Here is a 27437-nt window from a genome sequence, read left to right as displayed (position 1 = left end):
ATCTTGTGAATGAAGGCAAACAGATCTATTTTACAAGTCCCCCACAGTTGGGATCAATTCCTGGAAGTTATCAGGGTTCAACTTCCATTTGCGAGGGTCTGTCCTGGTACCGCTAAGCTTGTTTGCAACAATATTTTGCTGTGATGGAATGTAAGTAGCCTGTAGCTATAGACTGTTCTGAGCTGCTGGATCCCAGCAACCACAGCTAGCAGGCAAAGGGGGTAGGATCTGTTTTCCTCCATTTTTATGTACCACATCACTGGGGTTTTGTCTGTATTAATAGTGCAACACCTGGAACCCTAAGATGATTTAGAGATTAGTGAGCATTTATTAGAGCCATCATTTCATTGGAATTAATGTGTTACAGTCTATCCCACTTGTTGGAATCTGAAATGACAGAGGATACTGTTGTTGGATCCAAACTGACTGAGGAATCATTGAATTTTCCTCATGTGAAGTTTGGCCAAACAAATCATGAGAATTGTAGAGGCCATGAAACCCAGAATCTTGAGAGATTTCCTGGCAGATGTCAGAGACTGGCTGTACAGTATCAGTAATTGTTCCATGTAAAATTCTACTAACTTGAGGAAGAAAATTCATCATGAGGGATGCAGTCATCCCCTACAGTCATCTTCCGCCTTTTCTTCTCTCCTTTTTCCAAAAAATATTTCTGTATACTGCACTCAACCTAAACATGTCTTGCAAATGTTGTTGTGTTTATAATTTTCTACTGTTCAAATTGTAGCTCTACTACTTCCTCGGGCTGCAATCAGTATACCTTTTTTGCTTTTACATGTTCTGCTGCTAAATATTATCACTTGATATAATACTGTATTTAAGGTGTATTTTATTGTGTGTTTTTACAATGTGTGTACGAATTTCTTGTAATTGTGGAGCTTTTCTCCCAGTATTTCTGTTGGAAAGGGGCTTGTTTACCTAGTCAGACTATACTAATAATCAAAAGCAATAAAATAAAAGTCTCCAAGTTCCCTCTTTCTTCAGTACCAGAAAGATTCTTAAATATAATCCTTTCCATACTTGTCATAGGATAGCAGGAAATAGAGAGGTTTGATAGGATGGATACAGAGAAATCCTATGAAAATAAGGAAGGGAGTCCCATTGCAAGGTATAACCTTTTTGAATCACAGTAATTGTTCCTTCTTTTCTTTGGTACCAGAAATATTCTTGAAAATAATCCTTTCCGTACCTGACATAGGCTAGGAGGAAATAAAAAGGTTTGATAGGATGAATGCAGAGAAATCCTAAGAAAAGAAGGAAGGGAGTCCCACTGCCTGCAAGGTATAACCTTTTTGAATCACTATCAGAACCCAAGTGTCTGAAGTTATGTTGCACAGAGGGAAATAAAGACCTAAACATTTGGACAGCCTTACTGGAACGTCAAGGTGGGGAAGGGAAAACATGTGAAGGGGCATACAGTCAGTCTAAATTTTTTAGACCGTCCTTGATTCTAAAAGAATCTTCCCTTCTTTTTTGAACATACCGATCACTGTTTGCTCAATTTTGTTTTTTTTTTTTTTGTTTCCTATAAAAGGGAGCTGATATGGAAGGAAAAAGTTCATATTGTATTTACTTTCTCCTTTCATGAAATCTTTTAAGGACCTCAGGACAGGAATGACCAAATTCCATTCAGTATCTTAACTTTAACATCCTCTGGTAAATTTTGGAAATGCAACCAGACAAATCCTCTCTTATCTGATCCAGTATCAGCTGCTCTGAATACAGCATCAGAAGTATCTAAAAACATTTAAATCATGTTTGGTTACCTGATATACACCGAATATCAAAGAATCCAGAGATGTCTTAAGTCTGTCTCTGAAGACATTAATTCGGCAGTTAACTTTCTCAAACTATCAAAAGAGGCCAGCAGAAACTTGGACATGCAAGTCTGACAAGTCTCTATTCTGAGGGCCAAGGTGGAAGAACTGTAAACTTTTTCACATGTGTGTCAGAAGTAATAGGGATAGCTGATTTTGACAGAGAAATTACTGTAGGGCCTGATCTAGGGTATGAAAAAGAAAAACTTTTGGGTTTCTGGATCCCTATAGAATGTATCAGACTTCCTGGAGGCAGGAGGCTACTGTCAGACAAACTGGTGGCTGTCATAAAAAACATCATCTGATGCTGTCCAGAGAGGAAGAACAGCTGCAAGCTGAGGAAAATTCACCAGTAATAAGTCATATAACATCTTTGCTAAGGTTATGGTATTTGGTTTTGCTCCCAGTGAAACAATTCCTTCATTCTGGAAAATATTTCGGAAAAAGATAACTCTTCAGGAAGGAAATCTGATGAAAAACTTTCTTCACAGTCTGAATTCTCCACTCCTGTGGTGTAGGAAGTTGAAAAGCACAATCTAAATCTAATTCCTGTCCCTCAAACTGAGAATCAGAATATGAGAGAGAGAGTGAGAAAAATATTTTTCTTTTATTCCTGAAAGACAGAATTCGAAGACTGAAAGACTTGAAATAAACCCTTAGCAAAATCCAGCCAATCTTTCCTGACAATTCTGTGTGAAACAGGAGAAGAAAAATGTCTGACTTTCTATCACCCCAGAAAAGACCGACCCTAAGACTGGTCCCTTCCCCAGAAATTAATGTCCTTAGGATAGTTTGGCAGAAGAGCATCATCTGTTCCCTCCTCCAACAATGCCAAGTCTGGGTCAAAATTGTCCGAAGAGGACAACCAAACAATGACAGAGGATGTGCTTGTTTCTCAATTGTTCTCCTCTTCTTGGGGTGCAATACCAAAGGGATCAAGAGAACTCAATGAACAATCCAAGGTACCTGAAAGAGCCACAGCAAAGTCACTCATCAGTGGGTGCGGTGAAGAGAAGCTAGCCTAAAGCCAGAATGCCCCATATGAATTTTTTTCTTGTTGCTGATCAGGGAGGTCCATGTCTCTACCGAAAAAGAATACGAAAAGCAGGAAACAAAGTCTTGGAATGTCAGTGATACAACCTGACTAAATAAAAAAAAAAAAAAAAAAAAAAAAAAGTTTTATGGTAATTTTGTAATGAGAATCTTCAAAACCTCAAATCTTAGTCCCGAAGTTGGCTGGCTGTCATATCACTGGCAGGATATAACCCATGTAGCTTAGGCTACTGCAACAGTGATATAATGAGGAATATTTATGGATAGTATATTGTGATGAGAGGGAATGTCTACAAGCAGGCCTCTATGAATGACATATCTGGAAATCTGGATGAGCCGATATAGATTATGATTGGCTAGTAATATAGATATCCAAACCTAGAGAATAGTATTGTGCACCAAACAACGAAGATAAGGAGGGGAAATGGAATTGCAGAAAGCAAGGAGGAGTGAGTAGTAGTTCTTAATCAGTGTACACATTGTTAGTTTGGCAATTTATTTTGGCAATAACTGATGACTTCATATTCATTCTGTGCATGAAAGTTACATGTTATAATCACATCAGTACATTATATGCTGTTTTTTATGCTTTATTTTTATTTATGATGTTGTTTCTCTGTATAAAATTTACTTGTAAAGAGAAATGCCCCTTGGAAGACAATGGTAGCTGGGGCAGTGTCTACCCTGACATCAGCTGTACTGATTAGCTATTGCAGTCTTTGTCTTTGATTTATAACTTAAAATAATCAAAAATTCAGCATAATTGGTAACAAGAAACAAAACATATTAAAAATAGAGAGAAGGCAACTATGTGTCCACTGACAAACTTGAGAAAAGATAACTGATAATAACTTAATTACAGACGAGTGCAAGCTTAGTGCCATCATAAACTACCCAGAGGCCACCAAGATCTACCAAAAAGACCTGGTGTCAAAACAGTAGACTAAAACTAAATGCGAAGAAGTTTATAATTGTATCCTTCAGCAAGCACAACTTCCACTGTAACTATCACACTGACAACATATTCCTGAAAATTAATCCCATAGTTAGGGATCTGGAAACCTTTGTCGACAATTAACTGTTCTTTGATCACCATGTATTCACTGTTCCAAGGAAGTCCTTTTTATCACACATCTTATATCTAAAGGCATTACATCCAGATATAAGAATGTAATTGTTCTACTGTACTCTGCACTCATTAAGACGACCATTGAGTATATGCCCCTTTCATTATGTACTTGTCCAAATACTTGTCGCAAATAGAACAACCATAATGCTGTCTCACTAAAAACAATCAAGGGCCTAAGTTATAATAACTATTCAAGCTATCTTAAAGTCATGTCCCTGTTCTCAGTATCATACAGGCTACTTACAGGCAACCTCTGCCTTGATTATAGAACTATTACACATTTGCATCTCCAATGGTAACATAAAGTCCTGCTCAATGGATCTCAATCTCTTTTGCAAAATAAAGAGAACATGTTGTAGGGTTAGGTATGTATCCCAGATAATACCATTTTTATGGAAACATCCTCCAACCCACATAAAAAATTTCTTCCCTTACTCCGTTCAAATATAATTTAGACAAATGGATGCATAACTACAAATTCAACCCCCCTTTAGCACCCCTGCCCCTCATTAATAGAAGAGACATGCAAATATCCCAACAAACCCTTGTTCGGCTTCTATCTTGGTCATTCGTATGTAAAATGTAAGGGCTAAAAACTACCATGGGAATGCATGGTTAGGCTTCTTCAGATTTAGAACCAAACACAAAATGAACACACTCCACAAAAAGGCCAAATACCAAAAATTGTGTGTGTATTGAATCCAAAAGTAGTCAATAATGACTAGTCTCTGTATACACTTAGATATTACTTAAATTTTATTGATTAAAAGTTGAGTGCTTTTGTTTTCTGCACATCAAGGACTTAATCAGAAATAAAATAATCCACCAAAAGTCTGCTTATAAAGCAGATACTTAAATTGTGTAAAAAATACATTTTCATTGGCCAAGACTAATTGATTTACAAATTAACAACAGTTGCTTATCAAGACATTCAAGGAAAGAAAGGCATTTTATATCTAACAGAGCATGGCATTATAAGTAATTTTTATATATGTAAGAATATGTAAAATATTACCATATGCTTAAGTACATTATATTTTGTATGTGTTTTATATTAATTACCAAAAAAATTATAAGCGCATTCCATACAAGCAGGCAATAACAATACATAAAAAAAAAAAAAAACATATGTATGTATCAAATGCATATAAATATATACTAAACTTCTATACTCGATAAATAAAAAAAAAAACAATTACACATTTGCAGACCTTATTTTGAGGATTGGTAAAATAGATATACTATAATTTAAACCAGGGGGAGGGTATAGCATTAAGCTTTAATGGCAGTACAACTCTCTGTATTCTAATTTAGTCTCCCATATGCCACCTCTAGAATTTAATATGAATTTTCTCAATAATGGCAAAACAAAACTTTTTAAATATGGAACAAATCATTGAGTGCTTGTAAAATGAATTATTAGATGACTTCCTTAGTATATCATAACTGTGCTCGTAAATCCTTTTCCTAAAATAATGTTCTGTTTTACCAATATAGAAACCTGGACAAGTAGAGCATTTTGCAATGTCTACAACTCCTTTAGTGTCACAATTGATATTTTGCTTTGTGGGATGGCCATGATGACTTAGTTGATTCATTATTTGAATAATTATATTACATTTTTAAAATTCAACTCTCATTTTAATAGATCTACTCTCAATTATCTGGATACCACCATTACTGTTACAAGTTCAGGGTTCTGTTGTAGTATTTATAGAAAACCACCTTTAGCAATGCATATCTGCATTACAAAATCTTTCACCCTTTAGTACTTCTAAGACGTTTGGTGAAGAGACAATGTATTAGGTAATGAGTGCAATTATGATATACTAAGGAAGTCATCTGATAAATCATTATACAAGCATTATTGAGAAAATTATTATTAACCCTAGATGTAGCAGTTGGGAGACTAAAGTAAAATATAGGGTGATGCATTGGCAATTGAAGCTTAATGCCATAAATCCCCTTAGTCTAAATGATAGTATATTGATTTTACTAGTCACCAAGATAAGGGCTGCAAAACTGTACTTTTCTATGGAGTTTAATACACATTTACATGTGTATTTTTATATATATTGTTATTGCATGTGTATATGGGACTATTTTGGATTTTTTTGGTAATTAATGTAAAATACATGCATAACATACTTACACGTAACTGTAATATTGTACATATTTAACATTTATGATGCTATGTTGTGTTTGTCAAAAAATGCCTTTCTTGCTTTCTTTTTTAGTATATCCTGACAGGCAACTGTTGTCAGTTTGTCACTTAATTAGCCTAGGCCAATGAAAATGTAGTTTTTATATGATTTAATTATTTATGTGTGAATGAGCTATTTTATAAGCAGACCTTTGGTGGATTATTTTAGTTCTGTTGAAGTCCTTGATGATGTGTAGACGATAAAAGAACTTAATATCTAAGCATATAAAGTGAGGTCTCATTTCTGACAGACTACTTTTTGGATTCCATACACTCCCAGCTTCATGCTTCTTATGATGTTCACAGATCAATAGCCTAGATGAAGATTCTCTTGAAGTCAGTGATAGTAAAGATGTTTTGCTTCCCAAAATGCAGTAATAATAATATGACACAAAATCACTTTTTAATGCCTCTGCTCCAAAAACAGGAGAAGTTTAAGTGAAGATCTGACCAAAAGATATGCTGAAGCAGGACCATGGCCAGGATTCACAGCCAATCATTACATCCGACTGATGCCTCCAAGTGCATCTGCAGTTAACTCCTACTGATACATCTAGGCACCAATATTGCTTGTTCATATTTACATCAATAATTTCAAGACCATGCTATGTACAAGGTCTTAAAAAATTTCCTCCTAAAATTTATGCAATGACAAACTCAACTGTATTAATATTTGACTTCTTACTATGAATTGCTTGTCTGGGCAGCCAGTCATACACAGATAAACACTCTAGACTTCTCCTACTCAACATTAACAAGACACACACACATGTGAGAGTCAGTGGGAAAGAGAAAGCAAGAGGGAGACAGTGAGAGAGAGAGAGAGCATTCATAGACCTTTAACCATATATCCATTCAGTACTACTTACCAGGATTGGTAATCTGCATACAAGGAAGCTATCCTACAGAATACCCTACTAAAATTCACAGGTGCATGCCCTACCTATCTATCAGCTAACACTTACAAGAATTCTACACTACCCTTTGGTTAACATGCATAGAATGCAGGGTAGGACCTCCATACTGCACAAGCATCCAAAAGACTCAGCTCTTCAAACCTCCTAAGGGGCATCATTAGCATAGGCCCTGCTTTCAAATACAACATTTGCATATGGTGCTGCAACACTAGCTGCTTAGTTACACATTAATATAAATTTAATGCAATTTTTCTATAACTATACTGTCCTTAATTACATTCTTATTCGTGAAAGCCAAAACTAGATAGATGATGCAGCCACTGGGTAACAAAATCCAGAAAATCTTGATGAATGGTGATTTTTTTCCCTTTGAAACAACAAGCAACATACTTAGAGATATGAGAATTTTTGGTTTCATCCTATACTTAGCAAAGCCAAAAGTGATTTTATTGTACCTGAATCTTACCTTTTCAAACTCATCTTCTTTTACTGAATCAAGGGAGTCCTCAAACAGATTTGGAGAACACTCTTCTCTGTCTAAATCATTATCACTAAAAGTCACACTCTTTCGATCTAAAACAGTGAGCAAAAAAGTTTAGTAATACAAGTGCTCAGGTTTAAAGTCTGTTGAATATAGCTGATTTAAATATAATTATTTGAACTTAATTAAATTGTCAGTTTTTTCTAACATTTAGTTATTTAGCTTTTAATAACCATCACAGATACTAGATACAGCAGTGCATTTTAAATGAACAACAGGAGATTGCATAACAAACCAAAAAAAGTTATGCACCCACCATAACATTCCATCTGTGTTGTCCAGTTTCATTCTTCTTCAACCTCTGGGTTCAGATCAGATTTGTCCACTGTTCTACAGCTCACGGAAACCACAAATTCTCGAGCTCCTTCCTTACCCATAATGCAGTAGTTTCCCTCCCTCTCCATATCTTGTTTGCTGCTTCCTATAGTAAAACATTACTATATTACAAATAATATGTGAATCACTTTCTGGAGCTCAAGGAAAAAGGAAGTTGGCTCCAAAGTCACTTTCCCAGCTTACCAGAAGTCATCACAGAAAAATTGTAGAGGGGGGGACTGGAAGGAGGGGAAATGAGGAAGAATGAAAATGGACAGCACAGATAGAATGTTATGGTGAGTACATAACTTATTTATCTGATGTTGTCAATTTTCATTCATTACTCAACTTCTGGGACAGAGGCCCAGCTACCTGAATCCCAAGCTGACTCTAAGGAAGGATATTCCTGAGAACTGGAGAGATGAAGGCTGCTCTTCCCCTAGAGACTAGATCCAATTTGTAATGAGTAATAAAATTATGCGGATTAGCCAAACTCGCAGCTGCACAAATATCATCAAAAGAAGCTCTAGACAGGAAGGCTGATAAAGTTGCCATGGACCTAGTTGAGTGGGCCTTCAAAGGTTTTCAAAGAACCAAACCTAACTTGTTATAGACAAAGGAGATACAATCAGTTACCCAGCTTGATAAAGTTACTTTCTAAACTGGTTGACCTAAACTGGTGTCTGAAAATGATACAAATAGCCAGTCAGATTTCCTAAATTTGTCAGATCTGTACAGATACAAAACGTAATTGTCTATGTACATCCACTAAATGTAACATGTATTCTCCTTTGTTTGAGAAATTTGAGAAAAATACAGGGAGATTAATGGCTTGATTAATGTTAGATCCTGACACCACCTAAGGAAGGAAGGAAGGATTGGTTCTTAAAGACACCCTATCCTTGTGAAATATTAAATAAGGAGGCTTAAAAGATAAGGCTTTTAGCTCTGATACTCTTCTATCCAAAGTTATAGCTATGAGAAAAATTGCTTTCCAAGTCAGATTTCATAGCTCACATGTCACTCCATGTTCAAAAGGTGCGCATAACATTATGGTAAGGTCCCAGGGTGGAGTAGGATCCTTGAAGGGGGCTTCAGTAAAAAAAAAACTCCTTTTATACAGGCTTTACAAAGAAGTGAAGATGCTAGAGCAGCATTATCCATTCTGACATGGAAATTGGAGATAGCAGCTAGAGGAACCTTAACTGTAGAAGGACTAGCCCCCTCATTAAAAATGCAAGTCAGGAATTCCAGGATCTTATGAAATGGTACTAAAAAAGAGTCCGTGTCATGCTGTTGTGCCCAAAACGCAAACATTTTCCATTTGCTCTTGTAAATTTTCCTGGTAGAAGCCTTGTGCAAAGATAAGAGAATGTGTTGTACTGGGGATGAGAGCATTGGTTGTCTAGCTATTAATGGAACTGGAGAAACTATGCGGTTAACTTAGGCCCACAATGTCCAGGTGAGTCATATCTGTTGGATGAGATATGATATCTGGAATTGGATCCAGAATCCAAGGCTGGCAAACTAGATGAGGTCAAAGAAAGGAAAACCAGATCTTTTGAGGCCAATAAGGGGCAACATGGATTAATTTGCTCTTCAAACGATATGCTTTCTGTAAGACTTTGGAGATTAAGGGAGTTGAGAGATAAGCAAAGAGGAGATCCGGGCGCCAGTCGTGAAGGAGAGTGTCTCTCAGTGACTCACCCAGTAAAGGAATTAGGGTGAAGAACCTGCTGCACTTGTTCAGGGGGATGCAAAAAGGTCACAGCATGGCTGGCCCTACTGGTGGAAAATCATCTCTGCACTTTTCTGGTGAGAGACCACTTGTGAGGTAATAAAATGGACCTGCTCAACTTGTCTGCTATTACGTTGGATTTCCACAGTATATGCATTGCTATCAGAAATTGATTTGAAGATATTGCCCATTGCCACACCCTCAGGGCTTCTCAACATAAGGGATAAGACCTGGCCCTACCCTGTTTGCTGATGTATTATACAGCCAACATGTTGTCCATTTGAATGGCAATAGGAGAATAAGGAGAGTCTTGAAACACATGCAGTGCAAGGAGTACTGCTCTTATCTCCAGCACATTGATATGCAAATTGGCCTCTTCGGGGAACCAAATGCCGTGAACAGTCTTCCTGAAGAAATGACCCCCACCTAATCTAGGAAGCATCTGTGGTCACTATGGCCTTGGGATGAGGGAGGATGAATAGATGACCTTGTAATATTTGACCTGAGTGAATCCACCACCAAAGGTACTGTGTGCAGGCTGGAGATATGCTGATCTTGGTGGAGAAGGACTGATGCAGGATGGACCACTGGGTTGCTAATGGCCATTGCAGAATTCTCATATGGCACCTTGCTAATGGGAGCAGAACTATTGTGGGCGACATGGACCCTACAGTTTGTAATACTTGGCGGGCTGGTATGAATGAACTCTGAATTATTCTGGTGACTTGAAAGTGGATAATTCGAGCCCTTGACAGTGGCAAAGATGCATCACTGACACTGATGGAAATGGCTCCAATGAATTCTAGAGACCGAGAAGGCTGAAGATGAGATTTCTTGTGGTTTATTGTGATGCCTCACTTGGAACAAGTTTGGAGTACATAGCATCAAGCTGTTATCAGTAACACACCACAAAACCAGCCTCACATAATGCTACCACACCACTGAATCAAACACATAAACACACAAAGACATACTCGGAGGCTCTGAGTAAAAATTTACCTAAACAGCAGAGGCCTCCAAAGCAGACACCCAAACAACTGCTACCTCAAGACACCCCACAAGCAACACACAAACCACAAAATCAGTGTGCAAAGCAGTCACAGCCCTTAAGGCCAAATACAACACCAAACATACTTGTCATAGGTGACTCCATAGTCAGACACACTGACGTCCCACTCACCAGGCTGAACAAGGAGAGGGTCACAGTAAGCTGCCTATCGGGCGCTAGAATCCGCCACATAACACAAGCACTCGGTTCACTCCACGGCAAGTACAAATATGACACAGTCATTGTCCATGCTGGTGTGAACGACCTGAGACGTACCTCCCTGGACTACATGAAAAGAGACATAGAGGAGCTCTCTGATTATGTAGCCCAGGCAGGTATGATCCTGACCCTGAGCAGTATCCTTCCTTCACCAAGAATGATGCCACAATATAGAGACAAGATGATCAGCTTTAACAATTGGCTTAATGTCTGGTGTCATTCAAAGGGGATCCAGTGTCTGTCTGCCTGGGTTGACAAGCCACGCTGCTTCGCAAGGGACGGCTTGCACCTGTCACCCCTGGGATTCCGGATATTGGCTAAGGCTCTTGCCACCCCCATAGTGCCTTTTTCAGGCAAGGCTCAAATTCTAAACCTACCACCCTAGAAAACAAAAATGGGAAGAAACTGAGGGTAATGCTGCTCAATGCCAGAAGTCTAAATTTCAAAATGCACGCACTCGAGGCCCTTCTCAGTATGGAGAACATCGATGTCTGTGCTGTAACTGAAACCTGGTTCAAGGCTCCTGAGAGCACCCCGGCACTATTAGGTTTTACCTCATATCATGCGTTCCGCCCCAAAACCCGGACCACACCACAAAAGGAGGGGTGTATCCATATTCATAAAGGATACCCACACCTCCAGGTTGGTGGCAATGCACAAGCTTGGAAACCATCCAGGTGCAACTAACCATAGGCAAAACTGCTCTACAAATTGTAGCATGCTACAGGCCACCCTCTCAAACTCAGGAACCCCACACAGCCTTCCTGAAGACACTAGAGGGTATAAATGTATCTCCAAACACCATCATATTGGGTGACTTCAACTACCCGAATATAGACTGGGAACATTACTCAAGCCCTAACTTTCTAGCCCAACGGTTCCTGGAGTTCATAAATTCAAATGCCATGGAACAGCTAGTCACTGTTCCCACGAGAGGAGAAAATATACTAGATCTCAGTATCACAAACATGGGGACAAAATGCTCCACACCGGAAGTATATCCCTCATTGGTGAGATCTGATCATAAACTTATCTCACTGGAAATCCACATCCCGCCCCCACCCCAAACAAAAAAGACCACAGTGAAGAACTTCTCTAAAGTAAACTTCACACTACTCAAGACTGGTGTGGTATCCTTCAAGGCCCCTGAGCCAGTGGAAACCACAACCCAAGCTGCGGAAGCCCTTACAAATGCCTTCTATGAACACCTCCAGGACTGCATGGATCAGGCAATCCCAAATAAAACCAAGACTCTTTCCACAAAGGGCAAACGTCCAGTCTGGTGGACCCCAGCCATTAACAAACTTTACAATAAGAGGAGAAAGCTATTACATGATAGAACAAAATCCATAAAAGGAAGTCACCCCTGATCATTATTAGTAAAAAAATACGAGCACTCATAAAATCAACTAAGGCCAATTTTGAGAGAAAAATTGCCATGGGTTCAAAGGACAATCATAAGGCCTTTTTCAGCTATGTTAGGAACCTGGGTGGAAACTCCCAGATATGCTCAGAATTAGTCCAAAATGATACAAAAATCACTGAACCCACAGACATTGCCAACATACTGGCAGACAGGTTCAGTGCAAACTTCACCCCCCTCCCCTAAAGGAGAGATAACTATCCCAGCGGAGTGTAGCCTCCCAGACATCTCAAATGCGCAGGTGAAAGCTGCTCTCTCTAAAGCTAAAAACACAGCATCAATGGGACCGGATGGTGTCCCCGGCTGTGTGCTACACGAGCTAAATGAGGAATTAAACCCGCACATAAGGCAGCTGTTTAATCTCAGCCTTACCACAGGATACGTGCCCAAGGAGTGGCGTACGGCAACTGTGGTCCCACTCCACAAAGGCGGTGCCTCTACGGACCCTGGTAATTACTGCCCCATAAGCTTAACAAGTCTAGTCTGCAAAGCTATGGAAAGGATCATAATGGAGCTCATAAACAAAGATATATGGGACTTGCAGACATTGGACCCGAAACAGTTTGGCTTCGTCAAGGGCAGATCATGCCTTTTGAACTTGGTCGACTTCTTCGAAACAGTCCCCAAGGCCATTGATGAGGGAAAGGCAGTCCATACAGCCTACCTTGACCTTGCAAAGGCTTTCGACACAATACCCCACTCGGGTATTGTAGAAAAACTTACCAGCTTAAATGTAAACCCATATGTCACAAGATGGGTTGCAAACTGGCTTAAGGTCAGAACCCACAGGGTTAGAGTTGCTGGCGCTATGTCAGACTCCAAGCCGGTCACAAGTGGTGTCCCACAGGGCTCGGTCCTTGGCCCCCTATTGTTCGGCATCTACTTCTCAGAAGTACAGGCCAACATGGGAGGACTTTGGCTGACAAAGTTTGCAGACGACTGCAAACTGGGCGCCATAGTGGAAAGTGCATCAGACACGGGTATCCTTCAGAAGGGACTCACGGAAACAGATAGCTGGTGCCAGAGCCATGGCCTGAAGTTAAACGCCAAAAAATGTATAGTCATACCCTTCGGGAAAAACAAGGTAACCCCAAGCTACCATATAGGTGGCAATCCACTAAGCACAGAAGAGGTTATCAGGGACCTGGGGACCCAGGTTGACAGTGGCCTTTCTTTTGACACTCACGTTGCTAAAGTGGTTAGAAAGACCTTCTACATTGCCCACCTGATCATGAAGGGATTCACATCCAGATCTAGTGAGGTCATTGTTCCCCTGTACTCTTCACTTATCAGACCAATGATCGAGTACAATGCCCCATTCGGGATGTATCTCACCCGACATCTGCAACATTGGAGAGACCCCAAAAGTTCCTCACCAAAAGGATAAAGGGACTCCAAAATCTGTCATATGCTGCCAGATTGAAGAAACTCCAGCTCTATTCAGTCGCATACCGTCTGCTCAGAGGTGACATGTGCCTGACATACAAGGCCATGTCCAACCCGGAATTAATGGACATGCTCCACCTCAAAAAATCCAAATCCACCAAAACCACTAGAGCAAGCGACTTAAACCTTAGCACGGATATAAATAGGACATGCTGGAGGGATAGATTTATCAATCAGAGACTCCCTATGCTGTGGAATAAAATCCCGGTCCATGTGAGGCAGAGCACCTCGCTGGCTCTGTTCAAGAGAAATCTTGACCTGTGGATGGGAGATCGTAGGTTTACCCCGGGAATCATCTCTCTGTCACTGCTGGACAGAGGCACAACAAACTAATGGGTACAGTATTTTTTCATATAAGGGGTGGCGTAAGCCACAAAACTTTGGGCTAGGCTTATAAATGCCTTAGGGCAGATAGCCTAGTATAAACCTATGAACCTATGAACCTAAGGATGGTTCAAGGCAGTAAGGAGCCAGTCTTCTAGGTATAGGCATACTCATAATCCCTGCAGTCTTAAGTGAGCTGCTATCACTGTCATGCATTTGGTAAACACCCTGGGGGCTGTAGTGAAACCAAAGGGCAGGGCTCTGTAGTGATAACGACTGTCTTCCAGCTGAAAGCATGAATGTCTTCTGGATCACCTATCAATTTTGATCTGATAGTACTCATCCTGAAGATCTATGAATCACATCCAATTGTCCTTCCGAAGAAACAGTAGAATGGAATGAACCATGACCATTTGGAACTTCGACTTCTTTACATATTGGTCTAAAATGCTGAGATCCACAACTGGTCTGAATTTCCCCATCCTTCTGGGCACTAAAAAGAAGTGTAAGTTTAGAATCCTATTTGGTCTCACTCTTGGATGACTCTTGTCTAGCAGCTTTTGAATTTCTTGTGCGGCACAGTGGTGCAGTGGTTAACATTGTCACCTCACAGCAAGAGGTTCTCTGGTTCGATTCTCGGCTGGGGTGCCTTCTGTGTGGAGTTTGCATGTTCTCCCTGTGTTCGCGTGGGTTTCCTCCGGGTACTCCGGTTTCCTCCCACATTCCAAAGACATGCATCTGGAGCATTTCTCCCCGGGCCTCCGCTGAAAACAGGCTCTGTGGAACCTAGTCGGACATTCCCAGTCAACAAATAATAAATAAATAAATAAATTGTGCTGCCACTTTCCCCTGACTGGACGGAATTGGGACGTTTCTTCCTTTTGTGAAAAGGAAGTTGAAAAAAATAGAATGTAATAAATTAAAGTTATGTATTCACCATAACTGTGCATCTGTGTTGTCCATTTTCATTTTTCCTCAATGAATGGGTTCAGCTCAGATCCTCGGATCCGACCCAGACACTTTCTTTAGATTCTGGGATCCAACTCTCAACCTCCTCCCTTACTCATAATGGCTCTGATCACTGTATTACCTCAGATCAAGTTTGCTGCTATTATACAATATGACAACAAGGTATCTCAAGTTAGCTATGACAGAAAAGTGATAGCTGAAAGATCAGGAGCTCAAACAGGAACTATGGTTCTGAATAACAATTCCATTATGTCTTTCCCAAAGACATGGATGGGGGAAGGTGGGAAGTAAGTTGAGGACGAATGAAAATGAACACAGATGCATAGTTATGGTGAGCACATAACTTTTATATCTGATGTTATTTTCATTCATTCCACAATGAATGGGACAGAGTCCCCATCTAGGTTCACATTGGGTGGCCCTCAGGAAAGGTTGTTCCAGAGAACCACAGAACCAAATGCTACTCTGTTCCTGGAGATAATATGCAATTTGCAATGAGAGATAAAAGTATAAGCATTAAACCATGTGGCAGCTCCACAAATGTCATCAATGGAGGCTCTAGCCTAAAAAGCAGCTAATGTAGCCATTGACCTAGTTGAATGAGCTTTTGATTGTCTTGGTAATGTTAGAACTCTCCATGAATATTAATAGGAAATACAATCTGTTACCCATTTAGCTTGTATAGTTTTTGAAACTGGTTTTCCTATCTTGTTTTTGGAGAAGGAGACAAACAATTGATCAGTTTTTCTAAGTTCCTTAGTCCTATGAAGGCAAAAATGAAGTTGCCTATGAATGTCTAAGAGATGAAAGGTATATTTTCCCTTACTGTCAAATTTAGGAAAGAAAAATGGTAAATTGATCACTTGATTGATGTTTGATTTAGAGGCCACTTTTGGCAGAAAAGAATGATTAGTGTATAGGGTAAGTCTTTCTTTGTGAAAAATCAAAGATAGCAGTTTTGAAGACAGTGCATGGAGTTCTGATACTCGTCTTGCTGATGTGATAGCCACCAAAAAGACAGTTTTCCAAAATAGAAACTTAAGATCTACTTTAGCTGAAGGTTCAAACTGTCTGTGTACCAATGTCTGTAATACCAAGGTCAGATCCCTAGGTGGAGTGGGATCTCGAATTGGAGGTCTAAGTAAAAATGTACCTTTTAGAAAGACCTTACATAACTTGGATTAAGCTAAAGGAGAGGTATTACCTCCGATGTGGTAGCTGGAGATGGCTAGCAGATGAAATTTAATGGTGAAGAAACTCATTCTGGTCTGAAAAATGGAAACAAGGAAATCTAAAAGAGCTGGGAGGGCAGCAGTGAAAGGATCCAAGTTTCTGTGATGGGCCACCAAAGAAAATCTTTTCCATTAACTCTTCTAAATCTTCCTAGTTGAACTTTTGTGGGACAGGAAAAGAATATGATGAAATGGGAGGAAAGCCTGGAATGTCTAGCCATCACTGGAATTGGAGAAACCATGTGGTCAACTTTAGGCCTGTAATACCTGGATGAATCACCTCTCAGGGATGTGACAGGAGATCTGGAGTGGGATCCATTTTCCAAGGTGGATATGCTAGGTGAGATCACAAGAAGGGAAACCACACCTGCCGAGGCCAGTAAGAGGTAATGAGGATTACTTTGCTCTTCAACCGGCATGCTTTCTGAAAACTTGGGTATTAGAGGCAGGGGTGGGTACGCATAAATGGGACCGGAGTGCCAAAAGTGAACTACAGTATCTCTTGGTGACTGTCCCTACGGGGGAATTAGGGCAGAGAACCTGTTACATTTAAATGGCAGATGCATGGCTACATTAGACAAGGATTGCAAGGTAGACAGCTGGGAATCCACATTTTTTGGATGTCCAAGATAAGTTACTTGAGAGGGAATTGGTGAGTTATTTAGTCAATTCCCTTTGAAAAATGTGTCACTTCCATAAGGTAGTTCAGCACTTTAACAATAAAAGTCGTTGAAGCATACTTCTGTTTCCTCAATCTGTCCAAAGCATTTGATTCCCTGCTATGGAATGAACAGAAAGAACTCTCTTCTGACAGACTTTCTTTGCAGATGCCACCATAACAGCAACTAGTGTGGGACTTTTGCTCCAGTCTGCCCTATCTTTCAGTGCAGCTAATATTTTATCTTTTCTTTCTGAGATAGGCCATGTCAGGATCCTTCCAGGCCTTTAGAGCTACCAACTCAATGAGAGTGTCAGCTGGATGAACCTCCCAGGATGTAGAAGAACCAACTCCAAAAGTCTCCAGGACATGGACTCTTCTGGGAAGATGTATCGGTGGATGAACACCCCCCCCACCTTAATCAGTTCCAAGATGTCACCAAAAGTAACATCTTCAAGGGGGGAACTTGGAGAATCTTCTCCTTCATCTAAGTCCATGTCTTCTATAATTGATTCTGGAATCTGCTCTTAATATGTCTGTTTTCTGAAAACCTGTCTTGGTGGAGCTGGACACAGGTCTAGATCAAAGTAGGAGCTCCAATTGCAAGCTTCCCAGAGACTTCTTGAAGCTAACTGTCTCTGTCAACATGGAGGTATGGAATTGAAAGCAGTATTCAGCACGGATCAGGATGGAGTCAAGCAAGATGAAAGTACCCCTTCTCCTGGCCTGTCAAGTACTCCTTCAAAAGCCTTGAAGGCCAAGCCACAGATGAGATCCAAAGAGATCTCTCTCAATGCTGGAGTTGAAAGAACCTCACTGGTTCACCCTGGCTCCAAGGATGACATCAGAGCCAAGATGACCAGTGCCAAAGCTCCAAGGAGAGGACATGGATATGAAAACTTCAAAGTTAATCCACCCTCCAGGCTCCTTTACCAATACTTCAGCTCCTAGTCTTATCTCAAGCCAATGGAATTGGAGTTGAGAGAGAATTGGATTTAGTCAGAGTCGAGGCAGTAAACACTGTCAGCATTACTGGTAGGTACTGTGGGGATGCTTGGGCCCAAGTACTGAGGTCCCAAAAGTTGGATCAGCAGAGGAGACATTAACAGAGTGGCAGTTGGTTCCATTATCGGAATGCCCTGATTGGACAGTGCCAAGAGGACCCCTAGCGAGATCTGCATTCTGAGGAATTGGACAGTGCCAAGAGGACCCCTAGCGAGATCTGCATTCAGAGGAACTTCCACATCATCCTGTTGACATCTGTCTTGGTGAGACTCCATGGAAAACGGTCAGATCTAGACGAGAGGACACAGAGGAAGACCTGGATGTTTAACTCTCTTGCAAAATGAGGACATGCAGCCATAGAGTGACTGGTTCCAGGGGAAAAATGAGGAGACAGAGATGGAGAATGAGTCAAAGGGGTCTTCAGATCAGATTGTTTCTAAACTTTTGGTGCCAGACCCATTGGTATTGACGGATTGGAAAACCATTTCCTGGCTTTCTTGGGCCTTCTCTCTGGAATCTTGTTTTGACTTCCTTTAGGTTTATCTTGTTCTTTTTCTTTATCTTTTTTGCTTGAGCTTCTCGCCAGATATAGGTGGCGAGGAAGCAGATGGTTGACTGGAAAAGTCTGAATATACTGGTTAAAGGTCTGTAACTACCAACTTATCACTTCAGCCCAGCAATGCTCTGGTGCCAAACGAAGGATAGGCTTCACACCCCACATCCACGTACACCACACCCAGCAGTAAACGCAGAGAGACTGAGGGTCATGCAGCAGTACTGAGCACTTTTAGAAACTTTTGTCTGACGTATTGAAAACAAACTAATACATAGAAAAAAAAATACGTTTCAACTTCTACAACTACTGCCCTCCTATCATTTAAACATGCTACAGCTGAGGCCTGTGACAACAACCAACTCATATACTGTCTTTTCCTTGACCTTTCCAAAGCTTTTGATACTGTCTCTCACCCTTTACTACTAACCAAACTGGCTAATCTCAACATATCTACTTCCTCCCTAACCTGGTTCTAGCTATCTCTCCTGCAGGCAGCAGTCCGTCAGATGGCTCTCATCCTGCTCTCCCTACATTCTAGTACCATCTGGTGCTCCACAAGGTTCCATCTTGGGTCCCCACCTGTTTAATATATTCACTAATGAACTACACACATCCTGCCAACAATCCACCCTCATCCAATACACAGACGACTTTACTCTCATCGCCACTTCTAGCAACATCTCTGAACTTCTTACCCTAACCCAAAATTCCTTCTTATCTACTGAAAAATGGCTATCCAATAATCTACTCATTCTTAACCCAAAAAAGACCAAGCTATTGCTCTTTCTCCTCCAGACCCTCTCTCATCACAAATCTACTTTTACTATTACATCCTCTAATAACACTATCATAAAACCCGAACCTCAAACTAAGCTCCTAGGTGTCATCATTGATGATGAACTTATGTTTAACCTTCACTTACTACAAGGTATCAAAAAACTCACCAGAAACTAGGATTACTATATCGCAATAAAAGATTCCTAAACTCCAATTCCAGACTCTCCCTGGCTCAGGCACTTCTCCTTACCTCCGTTCGTTATGCTGCCCCAATTCTAACTAATATGCAATCCACAAACTTGCTCAAACTTCAACATACATATCACAAAATAGCTTGATTCATTATGAACTCTCCCTATAACTCTCACTACTGCCTAACTCTAAATGCCCTCCAATTTCTCAAACTCCCGCAACAACTTCTGCTATCACAATTTCAAATATTACACACCATTCTTTATAAACAATCGTCATGCCCTGCTCTATCCTCCCTCATATCCCCCTACTCCCCATCTCGGACCCTACATGGCTCTAACCAGCAACTATTAGATATCTACCATCCAGAAAAAATGTGGGTAGACTCTTGTATAAATGGTCTGTTGTCCGATCTTGGAATAAACTCTTTTTACATATTTGCTCCATTAATCACCCACAACACTTTAAAAAATATCTTCTCAACACCAAGATGTGCCCCTGCCATGACCCAACCTAAACTCCATTTCTCTGTTGTTTCATACTCCCACCTCTAGAAATGCTTCCAACACCCCCCCTATTTCTATAATTGTATCTACTATGAGGTTACATAGTTAACACATCTTCTCCATATTATAAATTTGTATAATGTGTTAAATAATACTGTTATCTACTTTCAACAAATTCTTTTTAGCTTATGTAGTAAGTGCTTGTCTTTTTTTTTAACTTTTTTATGTTCTCATTTTTTGATTCTAACTTTGTACTATACTGAAGTGTGTACTAACATATCTATTGTAATACTTTTGTGTGTGAATTTTATTTTTTAATATGAAACTTCTCTGTAATCTGAAACTTTTCTCCTCGGGTCTCCACTGAAAATGGACTACTGGCCCAGTTGGACCAACTCGGTTAACAAATGTTAATAAATAAATAAATAAATAGAACTTGAACAAAAAGTTCTGTTTGACATGAAGTGGGAGTCTGTTCCAAAGGTATGGTAACCTCTGGGAGACAAATCTGTCCCTCCACAGGTTCTATTAATGTCACATACCAGGTTAAGGTCTTTTGAGCAAGTAAACCGTGTATCATTTGACTTGCATATATGCACCATTTCCAACAAAGCAGGGTCAGAGACTGCCTTATATGCAATGCAAAGATCGCCTCTGAGTAGTCTGCATGAAACAGAATAAAGTGACAGTGATTTCAGACGATCAACATAAGACAAATGCTGCAGACCTTGAATTTTCCTTGTGAGGAACCTCTGTGGTTTTTCCAATTGCTGCAGGTGCTTGGAAAGGTACATTCCAAAAGGGGTGTTGTATTCAATTATTGGCCTGATGAGCTAAGAGTACAGGGAGGTTCTAACTTCTTTTTTTATTCTGGAGGCAATGCCCTTACTTATGAGATGAGGACATACATGTCAAGCAGAGCGCCTCATTGGCCCTCTTCAAAAGGAACCTTGATGACTGGATGGGAGATAGGAAATTCACCCCTGGGATCATGTCAGTCACCATGCTAGACAGAGGGCCCACAAAAGTAAATATTGTGGGAAGAAATATCCACGGAATTGTTATGGCTAGGCTTGCATTGGCCCTAGGGCCGATAGCCTAGTACCAACCTATGAACCTATACAGAATTCCCTTCTTACCACTATGGAGACATGGTGATCAAAGTAAGGTTGCTGTCAACCTGTGTGGCTAGGTCTCTTACTACTGCGTGTGTACTTAGGGTTTTGCTATTGATGTGGTAGTTACAAGGACATAGCTCTTACCGAAAGGGATGATAATACATTTTTTGCATTGAGTTTAACTTCATGACTTTGGCACCAATTGTTTGTTTGTGTAAGACCCTCTTGTAAAATGTTGACATCACTTGGAGATTCTATGACCACTCCCACTTTGCAGTCATCAGCAAATTTTGTCAGCCACAGACCTTTAGTTTTTGCTTATACTTCTCAGAAATAGATTTCAAACAGTAGAGGTCTCAGGATTGATCCCTGTTGAACACCTCTGGTTATAGGTCTGCTGTTGGAGGTGGATTCTCCTATTTTGACTATATATGTTCTATCAGTGAGCAAGTTAGCGACTCATTTAATTATATATGGGTTGATACCTAGCTGGGTGAGCTTGCCAATGATGCCTGATTGGGGATACAGTCAAAAGCATTGGCTAAGTCTGGGTAGGTTGTATGTACAGATTTCACTTCATCCACGGCCTTGGCGACTGTCTCGAAGATGTCCACCAGGTTTAACAGCCATGATCTCCCTTTGACAAATCCAAACTGAGTAGGGTCAAGTGTCTGCAGATTACCTTTATCTTTGTTGATAAGGTCTATGATGATTTGCTCCATGGCCTTGCAGATAAGGCTAGTCAGGCTAATAGGTCTATAGTTCCTGGGGTAAGTGGAAGCACCACATTTGTGTAAAAGAATAATGGTGGCCATTTTCCATTCAGCTGGGATGAAGCCACTGCTCAGACTATAATTGAAAAGAGTACCCAATGACATTGCTAATTCTTGTTGGAGCCCATGTAGGATGCAGCCCGGGAAGTTATCTGGTCCCACAGATGCTGTGTTTTTAGGCTTAAAGAGGGAATTTAAGACCTGCTTTTTAGAGATACAAGGTAGGGGACAGGTGGTAGGGATGTCATGGGGTACATGTGGCGGGGACAGGAGAGTGAAGTTTTCACAGAACCTGTCAGCCAACAGGTTAGCTATGTCCACAGGCTCAGTATATGTGGTATCACTAACTACCAGATAGGCACAAATTTGGGCCTTTCCTTTTAGATTATGGTTGTCCTTAGTTGAGAAACAGAATTTGAATTCTTAGTTTGCTTTGGAGGACTTCACAAGAAATCTTATTTACTTGTTTAAGCTGAGGCGGAGTGTTTCCAGTTTAGAGTTCACTCTCTCTTACTCTTAGACAGCAATTTCTTTCTGCTATTGTAATGACTGTTAATGGCAGTTGTCCACCAGGCAGGTCTGCTCTTCCTTGTGGAGCTTGTTTTGGTCCTATCAGATACAGCCAAGTCAATGCAGTTATACAGGTGTTTGTATAAAGCATTGTTGTAGAACTCAGCATAATTGCCAGTTCCACCTAAGGGGGAGGTGCAGTGAAGCTATTTATACCACCCTGTCAGAGGTTATAATCTGCCTTGGAGAGGTTTTTAGTTTAGTTGCTGCTAGGGAGAGTCAGGTGTGATAGCTACTTTGAATGAGGCTGAATTGTAGTCACATCTCACCAGGGAATACCTCACAGTGGGGGTGTTACAGTGGTCCTTCATATTGGTAAGCACCAGATCAAGGATGTTGGCACCCATTGTGGGGGTGTCAACCAGCTGGTCCAGGGCACTGGAGTTAACCAAGTTGAGGAACCTTTGGGCAAGTGAGTATGAGCATGAGTAATTTACCTAGTCACTGGATAGGTAGTTAAAGTCACCCAAAACCATGGTGTTCAGATGTATCCTGATAAACTCAAGTAGATCCCAATAGGCAGAGTGGGTGTCCTGATTCATGAAGGGGGTCCTGTAGATGGCAATTACTTGAATAGGTGTCATACCAACATTTAACTGCACATGAAGTATCTCCAGGGAATCATACTGTTTATCCAATCTGGAGGTACATTTATCTTTAATGAATATTGATAAAATGTCTCCTTTAGTTTTCACACCTTCAGTTTGTGGTCTGAATGTGCGGAAGGAGGTGTAACTTGGTATGGCTGGGGTGCTCTCTATAGCCTTGAACCAGGTTTCCGTGACTGCATAAATGTCTGCGTCTTTCAAGGTGAGGAGTACTTCCAGTGAGTGCAGTTTCATGTTAAGACTCCCAGTGTTTAGCATCATAAACTGGAGGGTGTATTTAGATGGAGTTTTTACGTCAGGAATTTTGTCCTTGAGAAACTGCCTAAAAAAAGGCACTATGAGGGGGTGGCAAGATCCTTAGCCAGCAACCAAAATCCCAGGAATGACAGATGAAGACCATCTGTGGCAAAGCATCGAGGTCTATCAATCATGTCATCCCAGGCTGACAGATAATGAATCCCCTTAACGTGACACCAGAATCTAAGCCAATTATTGAAGTCAATCATTTCTGTTTGTATTGAGGCATCATCCTAAGTGAAGGTAAAATGCTGCTTAAAGCTAGGGACATACCTGCCTGAGACACACAGACCAAGAGCTCAGTCATGTCTCTCTTCATATAGACCAAAGAGGTACATTTCAAGTTGTTCACACTAACATGGACTTTGACGGAGTCATAACAGTACCTGTTGTTGAGCGACCTGAGTGTATGTGTGATATAGCAGATCCTGGCGCCTGACAGACAGCTTATCATGACTTTTTCCTTATCCAGCCTGGTGAGAGGGACATCTGTGTGCCTCACAATGTAATCAGCTATGACCAACATGTTTGGTTTTGTGTTTTGGCTTAAAGCCCTGACAGGTGAGGCACTGGTACATGAGCTATTATGTGTAATGTGTTCTGCAGAGGAAGTATTATGTGCAGCGTGCTTGTGTTTGTATTTGGGAGGTCTCTGGTGTTTAGGTATGTTTCTGCTGAACACCTCCACATATGTAGGTATGCATGATGTGGGTTTGGGTAGAGTATGAGGTGAGGTGTGCATGCTGACAACCCGTTCACTGTCATATGTACTGACTGGTGTGTGAGAGAGCATGGATTCAAAGTTCTTAATATAGTTGCATCTCTCACATGTTGAATTTGTGTGGACTAGGAGTAGAGGGCTGTCAGTGAACAGGAAGCAGTTGCTACATTGCCTCAGGATGCCCTTGTCGACGAAGCTGGCTGGAGAAACTGATTAATTGTCCATCCATAGTGTTAGGTAAATTTATATGGTTAGGAAAAGAGGTCGCACTTAGAAATGGCTAGTGGGTGAGAGATGTGTTGGTACCTCTGAGGCTAGGGTTAGTGTTCCACCTGACAGTAGAGGAGGGCTGGGAAAACCTCTAGAGGACCACAAGCAAAGTGCTAAGGGAAAATTTAACAAGCAAAACGTTTGTGTCTATAACCATGAACAGTAACCACCATTACGCTGCAGTGCACAATGGTGCGCTACACGCAAGCAAAAGCAAACGTAGGGCCTAAATAAAACAAGAAATTACCCTTGTAACTCTAACTAGCCAGTAAAGATGCTCTCTCTGAGCTCTAGTCCAATCATCCTCGATTAGATGGAACCCAGACAGCACTCTCCTCCCACAAGGGTGCAGAAGGGCCTTCACCAACAAAGATGACTTGAATTTGATGCTCACAAGTTACAAAATAGACCCAGAAACAGCAAACCTGGAAATGGGCTATGTTACAGCTGAACTAGTACAGTATACAGTAAAATGTGGCAAAAAAACAGTTCAGACAATTCACACAGACAGTAGAATGCAAATAAAAATTAAAAGTGCAATATAACAACAAAAGCATGCACTTATAGTTAGTTGGAAGCAACAGATGCCTCAGATCTTTCAGCATCTCAGTGAAGAGCTGGTTTTAGTGCTCAAGTGGTACGAACACATTCTAGATTCAACAAGTCTGAATCTGGCCTATGCTATAAAATGCAGAAGTACTACAAATTCAAAGTGCATAAAATCACAGCCACAACAGCAAAAAAACAGTTTAAATAAAGCAGCAATTCCCAGCTTAGAAGGGTGTAGGCCACACTCTCTCACCACAAGAGTCTAGAACACAAACCTGCCAATGTAAAATAACTGGTTTTGGAGCCCAACTGCTTAAGTGGAACCTAAGTTCCCTAGAAATGTAAATGTGACATTCTAATCCCTACCACTGTTCAATCTTAATAGACACTTTTTAGGACAGGAGAATTATATATATATATATATATATATATATATATATACATGTGTGTGTATGTATATATATATATATATATATATATATATATATATATATGTGTGTGTGTGTGTGTGTATATATATATATATATACATATATATATATATATATATATATATATATATATATATATATATATAAAACCAACCTTGGCTGAAGATAATTGTCACTTTAGCAGTGGCACTCCGACCCCATGTGCAAAAATGGGAAAAGGGGTTGAGTATCGATGGATGGATCAGTACAGAAAGAGAAAAAAAGAGCCTATGAAAAACTCATCTCTTAGTCTGATAACTTGGAGATCAGAACTCTTGAATAGCATGACTGTGCAGCACAGGCGAACAAATGAGATATGAAGTATTCTGGAGAAGAGAGAAGAAATTATGGGTAGGGAGTAGTCTGTGCTCTGGATCCATAAGTTTAAATGTTCTGAGACAAGACCCGAGTCAAATCTGGGTACCCAAAGGTTAAATTAGATAAAAAAAATAGACAACATCAAATCTTATGGTAATGTCTTTTGACATATTGATAAAGACTCTGCAAAAATAAGCAAGTCATCTAAATAAGGAAAGATGTGAATGACAGTCTGCAGTAAGCTGTGACTGGGGTAAACATTTTGTGAAAACCCTTGGAGCAGTAGATAAACCAAGGCATAATGGAAAAAACTGATAATGTGAACCGGAAACAGAGAACTTTAAACACTTACTGAAACCTGTGGGTATGAGAACATGGTAGTAAGCAAGTTTTAGGTCTGGAGTTACTAAATAACTTGTGCAAGGAATGCGAGGAAGCAAGTTCTGTAAGGTCAACATTTTAAACATTAGAACTTTCACATGGAGATTTAGAAATGAAAGGTCTAGTACTGGGCTCCAAAAGGCTTTTTCTTTGGTACCAGAAACATTCTGTAGCAGAAACATTTGAAGTACTCTTTGGCAGAAGGGTCGAAGGGTGTGCATACTAAAGCTTGTTAGACTATAGTGAGATCCCACAGAGGAGTGGGATCTTTGTCTGGAGGCTAAGTAGAAAAGTACCTCTCAGAAAGGCCTTGCACAATTTGGAGGAGACTAAGGAAAAAGAAGTTATGTACTCGCCATAATGTTCCATGTTTGTAGTCCATCTTACCCTTCATTCTTACATATGGGTTCGGAGCCAATCCTCGGCTCCGACTCGGCCTATTACAAAGCTCAAAGTCTCTTAGTTGGCTCGTGGCTAGGTAGGTAACCCATAGTGCACTAGTACAATCCCCAGATCTTGTTTGCTGCTAAACTATAGAAAGATAGAAAAAGGTGATCCAGAAAGAACAACAATAATGAAAGTTCTCCACCCTACCAAAGGCAATGCTATCCTGTCTCCAGATCCTTCGAGGACGGGAGTAGGTGGGTGAGTTCCTAAGAATGAAGGGTGAAATGGACTACAAACAGGGAATGTTATAGTGAGTACATAACTTCTTGATGTTCGGTAGTCCTATCTCGCCTTCATTCTTACATATGGGACAGCGTCCCTAGCACCTTTTTCTTGGGTGGCTCACGGGAATATACTCCTGAGTACCGTGGAACCAAAGGAAGCTCTAGCCATGGAGGTCAAATCCAGTTTCTAATGAGTAACAAAAGTATGAGGGGTAGCCCAGGCTGCTGCTGCACAAACAGTGTCAACTGGAACTCTGGCTTGAAAAGCAGCAGATGTGGACAGGGATCTTGTGGAATGAGCCTTAATCTTGAACGGCAGGATCTTTCCATTGGAGGAGTAAAAGAAGGAAACACAGTTCGAACTCCAATTAGTCAGGGTCACTTTAGAGACTGGCAGACCTATTCTAGACTCAGAAAAGGACACCAACAATTGATCTGACTTTCTAAGTTCCTTAGTGCTGTGAAGGTAGAATCATAACTGCCTGTGAACATCAAGATGATGAAATTTGTATTCTACAGAGTGGGAATGATTAGGGAAAAATACAGGCAGTTCGATCGTTTGGTTCAAATTAGTCTAAGAGCAAACTTTAGGGATAAAGGAAGGA

General features: G+C 40.5%; 1 protein-coding gene across 1 annotated transcript in view; it reads right to left on the bottom strand.

The window, feature by feature from the left end:
* The window catches only part of LOC122816787 (dynein axonemal heavy chain 8-like), a 9517065-nt gene that overhangs the window by 6254396 nt on the left and 3235232 nt on the right, over nucleotides 1-27437 (bottom strand). The window contains 1 exon segment of the mRNA XM_044089814.1: nucleotides 7604-7710. Within this exon segment, the coding sequence (XP_043945749.1) occupies nucleotides 7604-7710 (107 nt within the window).

The sequence above is a fragment of the Protopterus annectens genome, chromosome 1.part1 (assembly GCF_019279795.1).
Source record: "Protopterus annectens isolate FY-2018-M chromosome 1.part1, PAN1.0, whole genome shotgun sequence".
NCBI classification, from domain to species: Eukaryota; Metazoa; Chordata; order Ceratodontiformes; family Protopteridae; genus Protopterus; species Protopterus annectens.
This window is presented reverse-complemented; position numbering and strand designations above follow the sequence as displayed.